This window comes from Ptiloglossa arizonensis, chromosome 7 (genome assembly GCF_051014685.1).
Source record: "Ptiloglossa arizonensis isolate GNS036 chromosome 7, iyPtiAriz1_principal, whole genome shotgun sequence".
Classification (NCBI taxonomy): Eukaryota; Metazoa; Arthropoda; class Insecta; order Hymenoptera; family Colletidae; genus Ptiloglossa; species Ptiloglossa arizonensis.
In genome coordinates, this window is record NC_135054.1 from 2,134,680 (window position 1) to 2,144,445 (window position 9,766).

The 9,766-nt window shown below is 35.9% G+C and overlaps 1 protein-coding gene across 2 annotated transcripts; it reads left to right on the forward strand.

The window, feature by feature from the left end:
- The first annotated feature begins 2,545 nt into the window (after window positions 1–2,545).
- On the forward strand, window positions 2,546–5,937 carry LOC143148886 (dnaJ homolog l(2)tid, mitochondrial). 2 transcript variants are annotated; one of them, XM_076315678.1, is made up of 6 exons: window positions 2,546–2,777; window positions 3,516–3,976; window positions 4,058–4,321; window positions 4,427–4,871; window positions 5,320–5,430; window positions 5,594–5,732. In XM_076315678.1, the coding sequence occupies exons 1-5, from the start codon at window positions 2,561–2,563 to the stop codon at window positions 5,421–5,423; spliced, it is 1,491 nt and encodes a 496-aa protein (XP_076171793.1). In that variant the 5' UTR covers window positions 2,546–2,560; the 3' UTR covers window positions 5,424–5,430; window positions 5,594–5,732. The 2 variants fall into 2 exon arrangements, with proteins under 2 accessions (XP_076171793.1, XP_076171792.1); XM_076315677.1 differs by lacking the exon at window positions 5,320–5,430 and having other exon boundaries at window positions 5,594–5,937.
- The last annotated feature ends 3,829 nt before the right edge of the window (window positions 5,938–9,766 follow it).

Sequence of the window (9,766 nt, forward strand, 5' to 3'; positions counted from 1 at the left end):
CATCGTTAGGCATCTGTCGTGGGGTGGATTCGACCTGGTGGAGTCCCTACGAGCTTCGTAGAGACGGTCGATTATCGATGTAATTCGTCATGTCCGGTCCTTCTCGGCCTCGACCATCTTCCAGAGTGGGGTGGCTTTGACGGTATCATTAGACATTGCCAATCCCTTTAATACTCTACCCTGAACGGTAATTAGACAGAGACTCGTGAACACGGAGTGTTATATAAGGACAGTGGTCGAGGACTACCTCCAAGACAGCTGGATAGAGTGCTCGGATCGAAGCGGGATAGAGAGGAGAGAGATGTACTTACAGGATTCTGTGTTGGGACACCTGCAGGTGTGAAACCTTAGGTATGATACCATTTTGCGGTCCGAGATCGATGGCGTCAGCCTGTCATGTTTCGCGGACGACACGAAGAAGGGCCATTTGGCGCAAGGAGAACGGTGCCCGGCGCGTCATCGAACGAATCAAAGAAACGCTCCTAAAACCAAGGTGCTGGCAATACACGCATCTCGATAGGAGCCATCACCCACTCCCCCTGATCTGGATGGATGAGGCTAACGTTGAGGTAAAGTTCCAGACGAGATATTTGGGACTAATCCTCGACAGCCATTGATGTTTCGAGAGACATTTCCGGTCAGTTAGAGCTGTTCAAACGCTTCTGCTGGAGGCTTTGGTACTCTCACCTACCATATGGTGTAGGTGCTGTTCGGGTACGATTGTTTCGGACGGTATTTACACCGTGTAAGGAAGAAAGTGACGGCATCTTGCTGATCCTGTCCTACGGACGAAGACGCAGCGCATCACACCCTAGAAACGTGCCCCGCCTGAGTGGTTCAACACTGTATTCTGGTCAAGATGATCGGGGGATCTCTCATTGCTGGGCGTATTAAGGGCCATGTTTGGCAGCAAGAGAAATTGAACAGCTGTGCCTCGTTAGAACGCGTTGGCGGGGATCACGAGAGATGCCCCCCCCCCCCCCCCCCCCGGAATACCGAAAGCTTCTCCTGGACGTAAATGCTTGAAGTTTCTTCTTCGTGACTTCTATCTACAAATCACTAAGACTGCGTCGATAGGTCGGACGTAGACCCCCCATTTTATCTATTTGCCCATCATGGAAGCCCCAATGTAGTGGGACTAATATACCCGCCGGTTAGTTTCCCTATTTACAACTGTCAAAGCCTAGAAGTGATTTATCGAGTGATCTGCTTTATTAGTACCAAAATCACAGAATAATAATAATTAAACATACATTCAAAGTAATCAATATATACATTGTACCAGTCTTAACATATCCATTTGGAATAATTAAGTGATCCAATACAGACCTCGAAGAACTGAACAGATGAAACAGCACACAGCTCATAGCCCTTTATACACAACACGCAAGCACATGCATCCATGGAACAGTGATCAGCTGGAAGGAAGGAGGAAGAAGTCTTGTAGATATACCAAACCTACACAGTAAACAAATACAGAATTTTAGGAACTACTTCCACAACAAAACTACAGAGCTTCATAAAGCAATAACGAAAGCAGATAAATAATACATAGCATTCAATCTACCATAAAAACATATACAAGAAAACAATCGTATCACTCATAATAGAAGAAAAAAAAGAGAAATGGGCAAAATACCACTATATAGCAGGCACTACATCATGCAAAATCCAAACATGGATAAAGAACTATTGTACAAAGGTTTCACAATGGAACAACTCTTCAGAAATGGAAGGATTTATCATAGCAAAATAGAACAGGATTTTCTATAACCACAAAAGACTATAAAATATATATAATAAAAGAAAATATAGACACAGCATGTGCAGATACTGCCATTAAAAAAAAATAATAAAGCACATTATTGGATCATGCAAAGTGTTTGCCAGAACCAACTACACAGTAGACGCAATGGTAAAAATTGTACATCAAAAAACAAGAACATTCAATACAATATAAACTAACAATAATACAAGTATTATACTACAAGTACACCACCAAATACATATAAGAAAATGGAAAATACAAACTAGTTTGAGACACAATACTGTACCCAAATAAACCTATCATACGAAATTTTCGGCGAGAGCTAGTGAGCAGTAATTGGAATGGAGAGGTTCATAAACACTCGTTTGCCTGTTACTCGCGGATGGACGATATATACTTCTAGTATTTTGTTCTTTCGAAACATTTCGCTTGTCCTTTATGTATACAATTGACAACATTGAATCGGGATGTTACTTCAAGTACCTTCAATTGGGGATTGTTTTGACAGAAGTGCCACATTTCTATATTACTTTAGTCTTTTTAGCTGGATAACATATATGAATGTGCACCCACGCGTATTTCGTTTAAAAGCCAAGTATGTACAACCACGTGCTCGACTATTTGAAATTAAAACAGCGCGACCCGGAAATTGAATTTTTAAATTTGAATTGCTTATATTTTGAAAGTAAAGCATCAAATTCAAAATGATAAAGAACTATTAAATTTTTTTTGCACGCAAAATGTCTACGTTTCGCATTTATACATTTTCCAAGCACTTTAAAATGTATATACATGTCATGTGGTAATGGAACCATGTGTCTTTTACTCAACATGGCGACCGGCAAAGGACTCGCGATCGTTTTTCGACCAAAAACTATTGGTTTAATCAGCAGTAGTACTTTAAATAAATTGTCATGTGGTATCGCACAAGGATGTAACACATGTCATCGATCTATTACAACAGTAACGTTGGGTGTCCGCAACTGGAACTCAAAGGAAACAGGAAAAAGTAACGTATATCTCTAAGCAATACAGATTACATCACTCATTTTTCTGATAATTTGAGTTTTATTCTATTAATTTTTAATTTACTAAAACGTTAAAGTCGTTGCTGTATTTCGAGACAATTTTCTATTTCGAATATATATAGTGTCATGAATATTTTATAATTTATTGTTTATGGATCTAGTAGAAAATCGTTCAAAGTGGAACATAACCTCACATTTTACGACACATGTTTTGTCGTTTCACAAGATACGACTGTTTATAACAGCTTTAAAAAAGTCTTTAACCATTGCTATTCCATTTTAAACTACTTACTAGATATTCAAAAATCATTGAAATTAATTTTTCAAAATGTACAAATCAAGAAATACAAACTGGAGAACATACTTTAATATTCTACATTTCATTATTTGTATTCCTTTAGCAAATTGGTATTGATTTTTTATACCATGATTAATCGTTCTATAATATAATTAGTTTTGATAATACATATGTGTAAATGAAAAAATGATCTAAAATTGTATTCAAATGGTTTGTTAATATTGTTTTTTATAACGAGATGTAATTGTTGATAGAAATTTATATAATTGAATGGCAGTGCATTCATTTGAATGTTAAATATACAAGTGCAAAGAATTAATAATAAAATGTGTTTTATAAAATTTAGTTTAATAGTACATTTTAGTAATTTTGGACAAAAGTTTTCTTCGATTTAAAATGTTACTTTTAAATACAATTGCAGGTGTGATAGGAAACTTAACTCAAACCCAAAGAAAAATACATACTACAAATCAGCTTTTAAAACGTAATTATTATGAGATATTAGGTATATCTAAGAATGCTTCAGCAAAGGATATTAAAAAAGCTTATTACCAACTGGCTAAAAAATATCATCCTGATACGAATAAAGGAGATCCAAATGCTAGTAAAAAATTTCAAGAGGTTTCTGAAGCTTATGAAATATTAAGTGATGATACTAAAAGAAAAGAATATGATACATGGGGATCAACATCAGAACAAATGAGAATGGGAGAAGATAGTGGTCATGCTAAAAATTTTGGTTCTAACTGGCAGTTTAGGTCATCTGTAAATCCAGAAGAATTATTTAGAAAAATATTTGGGGATGCTGGGTTTCAAAATAATATTTTTAATGACTTTGAAGATTATGCTGAGGCAAAATTTGGTTTTGGAGCTGCTCAAGAGGTACATAAAGGTTTCAACAACATTCTTTAAGGTGTACTATTATATATTATTCAGTACATAATTTGATTCTTTTTTCTACAGGTTGTTATGAATTTAACATTTTCACAAGCTGCCAGAGGAATAAATAAAGATGTTCAACTGAATGTAGTAGATACATGCCCAAAATGTTTTGGTTCCCAGTGTGAACCAGGTACAAAACCAGTTAAGTGTCAATATTGTAATGGAACTGGAATGGAAACAATTAGTACTGGTCCTTTTGTAATGCGCTCTACTTGTCGTTACTGTCATGGTACTAGGGTATTTATTAAATATCCATGTACTGAATGCGAAGGAAAAGGACAATCGGTATATATAATATTATATTTTATGCTAACTATGATTACATGGAAGTATTCATAAACTGAAACAAATATAGTAATCATTTTATATAAACTGCTAATCTAACAATAGGTACAACGAAAAAAAGTGACAGTACCAGTTCCAGCTGGTATTGAAGATGGTCAAACAATTCGAATGGCTGTGGGTAACAAAGAAGTATTTATAACATTCCGTGTGGAAAAATCAAAATACTTTCGTAGAGATGGATCAGATATACATACAGATGCTGAGGTATCATTATCACAAGCAGTACTTGGCGGCACAATAAGAATAGAAGGCATTTATGAGGATCATACTATACAAATTCAACCTGGTACTTCATCTCATACTAAAATTAGACTTAGCGGTAAAGGACTAAAAAAGGTGAATAGTGTTACATATGGAGACCATTATGTACACATTAAAATAATAACCCCTAGAAAATTGAGTGACAAACAACTGGCTTTACTCCAAGCTTATGCTGAGCTTGAGACTGATACTCCTGGAAGTGTATATGGCATAACGCACAAATCAGATGGTAAGAATAAATAACATGAATCTTGACACTAAATATTATATGATTAATCGAAGTTAATTAAATATATGTACCTAATGAGAAACCAAAACATCTGTGATTTCCCACATTACTCTTTTTTTAATTGAATTAAATTTTAGTAATGTGTTTAAAATCCTTTCAATATTATATGTGATACTTTATAACATAGAATTTTTGTTTTTGGTGAATTTACTTAAGATTAAGCTTGTGTGTCGCTTGAGTTTCTTTACGTGTACCTGCCCTTGCTAATTAAATAAAAAATGTCAAAATTTATTTATGCGTTTTATTGGTGTTCTATAGAAATGAAATAAATGTTTTAAAAAATGAGAAGGTATTAGCAAATTGTTTAGTTATTTAACTTAGTATAGAGTATTTTCTTCAAATACTCGTATATTATATTCTTTTATCATTAGATTACATATTCTTTTAGGCACGGCAGGTCCAAAGGTAAAAACTCAAGCGAGACAGAATACACAACATGATAATGATAATGATGGTTTGCTTAATAAGATCAAAAAAGCTATATTTGGATAAATTAAAAGTAAGTGAGTGAATGTGTAAATAAATTGTAAAAATTATTTTTAGTGCAAATAATAAGTGTATTATAAAATATTTATTATAATTTATCCTCATTGACAAAAGGAAATAATAGATATTCGTTATACGACTTACTGATTTAACAAAATTAATTGTTTTATTTATAGGTACAAAACAAAGTTATACTGGTCCCCTGAATTTAGTGGAATCCATACGAATAGCATTAGACAAGGAAGATATTTCTGATAACCAAAATTCATCTTCTAAATTTGAAGATCCTGAAAATAAATCTAAAAATAAGAGAACAAAAAACAATGGTTCAAGAGATGAAGTTGAGTGGCAAAGACAAGGAGTGTCATAATATGTTAGATTTCTTGATTGTTAAAAAATTATTCAACTGCGTTAGCTACGAAAGAAATAAAGTCGGAAGTTAATAAAGTAAAAATAATTGCTACATAAATGTACTGCATTGATGCTGTAAATATTAATAAAACTTAGACAATTGACTACATCTGTACTTGTATATGCTTCTTAGAAATGCAAATCTATACTAGTATTGTTGTTTATTTGTTCCATATGTACTCTGGCTTCAACAAATTTGACCATATTATGACAAATGTACAGTTCATTTATGGTAGTGTAGACATTATTTTAAGATGCTACATCTTTTACTAAGCAAGATGTATCCATAACAAAATATTGAATACAAAGTCACTTTAATATCTGTAATACTTATGTAATAAATTATACGAACTATTATACTTTCATTTATGAGCAGTCATTAGGTTTTTTATATTGTCCAAATATATATATTAATGGTCAATTTCATGTATTAATGTCAATTTCTTTATGTGCAAATGTATAGAAATAAAAAAGAAAAAAAAAAAATATATATATATATATTTATATATATATATATATATATATATCAACATATAAAAGTTTTATAATTTGATTAACATTTAAAACTTTAGATTTGGTACCTTAATATTTTTTAATAAAGTAAAGAATGCGCACTTGGGAAAATTTTCTAATTGTATATGAATGTTATTTGTATTTATACTAAATATAATCTTTTCATAATAATTTTACATATATAATATTTATAGATACGTAATATGTACTTGGATATGTACGAGTATATAACCAAGTTTTTAATCATAGATATGGTACAAATATTTATATGGCATTATAATAATCTATGTGAATTTGCATGTAGGATTGATTAAGTTTAATAATCCATTATTTTATTATTAATCATACAGCAATACGTTGCTCTTTCACTATGAATACTTTTACCATTTTTCATAAAGTAAGTTTATATATTTTTACAATTGAGGTTTTGATTTACAGAACATAAATTCTAAAAAATAATACATAAATTAAATTAAAATATATAATTTCTTCAAATATTTATAATCTAAGTAAACCTGTTTTAATGAAATAAAGTTTTTATTATTTATTACTGTAACTATTTTTAAAAATTATTTCAAGTCAACACGTTCTCTTTGTTATAAACCTGTGTTTAAGGGCAATTAAATTAACATGCTCTTAAAAGATTAAGAATCGCTCTTAAACCATAGCTCGGACGATAGGTAGAGAATTGAACACGAGAAATAATTATTACACATTTGGTTGTTCTTAAAAGGACAGTTATTTATTCTATTCTTCCTAAAAAAGAGACAACTATAAACGATTCCTTCGTGTCCTGGTTGGTTACTACCTATTGTCTAGGATTTCTGGAACAAAAGAACGTCAATATAATAGCACTGAATGATACGATAACTGTATGCCTTATATTGACAGTCTGTCCTCACATATCTGCTAACGATAACCTGCTGGAAGTATGAGGCTGAAGGTTTCCGAGCAGTGTTAGGTCAGTGCGCCTTTCGTCTGGACAAAAGCCATTAACCATTGCACACGTCCTCGTGTGGGGAATTTCGGTTAAATTGAAGTCCTGAGTAGGTTAATTCTACTCACACATCGTCTCATGGTACTTCTAGGGTTTTTTTCACGGGGTGTCCATCGGAAGAATCTGTGGAAAAATGCGAACGGTTGAGTGGTACTCAAGGGCTACAACTGGCTACCGTCGGTTGCAGTATGCATTCGAACCCGAGTTATCTGATATCAATCATAACATAAGACTTCTGTTGGTCGTCACAACTACCTACTCACAATTCCTGTTTTGACTTTGTAAATTATACGTGATGACAGGAGGAACGGGAGCCTTGGTTTAACCGCCTGGGTCATGAAGATGATCACTCTATAAATGTATCCCAATCCTAACCTATTTTGCACGAAAATACCGAGTACGGAGCTTACCTACTAAAACCGCTACAGTGACCATAATCGTAAGATCACTCTCGGTGAATTGGGGCGTCCAGGGTTAGAATTTATCGAATATTACCCTATATGGACGCTCCTGTGGATTCTGTTCGAAGGTCTGGAGGAGTTCTTTCCATCTGTGGGACTTGGCCCGTTTGATGACGACTTGTAAAGCTTCGTGCGCCGCGTTGTAGAACTTGTACGTTATCGTCGGTAGCTCGACAGTGCACATGGATGTACTGCATTGAGCCTGCACATACAAACCTTATACCCGTAATTCCGCCCGACTACCAGTACATCGTCCGACAAGGAAATCCACGTCCGGTTCGAGACATCGCCGTGTCGCAAATATTCGAGACGACGACCCCGAGGTGAACCACCTCCTCCTTCAGGTCGGGCAACAAGCCTCCTATGCTCCCAACAATATCATGGATAGGCGCGAATTCCGCGCCGCACGAGGAGTAGGGGGAGACACCAGGATACCATGCGGACATGACGTACCCGGTGTCCCCCCTGACCTCGTGCGAGGATGGTCACCGTGGTGGTTTTAGTGGATAGGCCCTGTACTTGGTATTACCGAATACGGAGAATCCCGATCTTGTCCCAAGGGGTCGGAGGCGTTTTTTAAAAAATTTCCCCACGTAAAAAGAAAGGCGCCGAAGCGCTTATCTGTGGGGTATGAAAATGGTGGCATCGGAGCGATTACCAGGCCAACCCTCCTCTCTACAAGGACTTATGCCCCGTGGTAGTGATTGAGATCGATCTAGAGGAGGAGCCGGGACACCATTATTTAATTGTTGTTCCACCTTCTCCTGGCGTCTCTCCTGTAGTCATGATGGCGATTTTCGCATCGTTTTCCTCCATGGCAGCTCCATGGACACCATTATTTAATTGTTGTTCCACCTTCTCCTGGCGTCTCTCCCGTAGTCGTGATGGCGATTTTCGTATCGTTTTCCTCCATGGCAGCTACCCTTCGGGTTGCAAAAGGAGGGAGCTGTGTCCAAGCTAACCTCAACCCGGAAGGAGACAGTCGGATTTCTCCGACTTGACGTTCCCTTCCGTGCAGCCTCCAAGTGCTGGTTAACAACTGGGGCACTTTGTCTAGTTCACTTTCACGGAGCGCTTGGAGCACAGCCCTTCGGTCAGCGGACTGTTGGGGTTGTTTGGCAACTCCTATCAAAGTGGCTGGGCAGAGGTTTCAATATCCTTACCTAGCGAACGGTGCAGGTACTGTTCAGACATGATTATTTTATACAATACCTGCACTGGATAGGAAAGGAAGCGACAACGCGCTGTTGACATTGTCTCAGCGACCAGAACACGGCGCAACACACATTGAAGGGATATCCCACTGGGGTTGATAAGCGTTGTGTCTTAGTTGGAATAATTGTGAGGGACGTCTCGCTATTGGATGTAGCGAGAACCATGCCTGGCGGTGAGAAGAACTAAATGAACATTATTTGTTCGCAGAATGTGGATATGCTACGAAAACAGGTCTCTTGGTAAGAAGGACGGCAACGTAGCGCGGTTCTGCTTTGCTGCCATAATGTGAAAGGGATATGGCAAAGGTCCTCTTCTCGATGATGACAGCTTTAAAAATTGTACACTATGGGGGTGATACAATGGATATAGTCTTTAAAGACTTCCTCCATCAAAGTAAGAAAAAAAACGAGTCTTATGTATTACTTCTGTTCATTATTTTCACTACTAATTAATGAAACTATATTGTTCGAATATAATCTAATGAACATTCACTTCGGAGTCAATGTGATAGAATCTGTATTCCGTCTAACATGCGAATTAACGCGCGAATTAACCATGTACGTAGCAAATACTTCAAACTGAATATGTATTCTGGTTATGACTACACTACTAAAGTGGCGAACAATATCAATCTGTTTAAAAAATCACATTTTGTGCAAATGTACTAGGTGTTCTAATACTTATGGACGGTAGTATATGTTCATGATGTTGGTTTCTCACCAAAATTAGTTAGTCATACATTTGTAATGCGT

Bases quoted from the DNA above. Each gene is read 5' to 3' on its own strand.
- LOC143148886 (XM_076315677.1), top strand. From the start codon at position 2,561: ATGTCATGTGGTAATGGAACCATGTGTCTTTTACTCAACATGGCGACC. The intron at 3,977-4,057 runs GTACATAAAGGT...TTTTTTCTACAG, and splicing joins GTTTTGGAGCTGCTCAAGAG to GTTGTTATGAATTTAACATT. The intron at 4,872-5,593 runs GTAAGAATAAAT...TTTTATTTATAG, and splicing joins CATAACGCACAAATCAGATG to GTACAAAACAAAGTTATACT.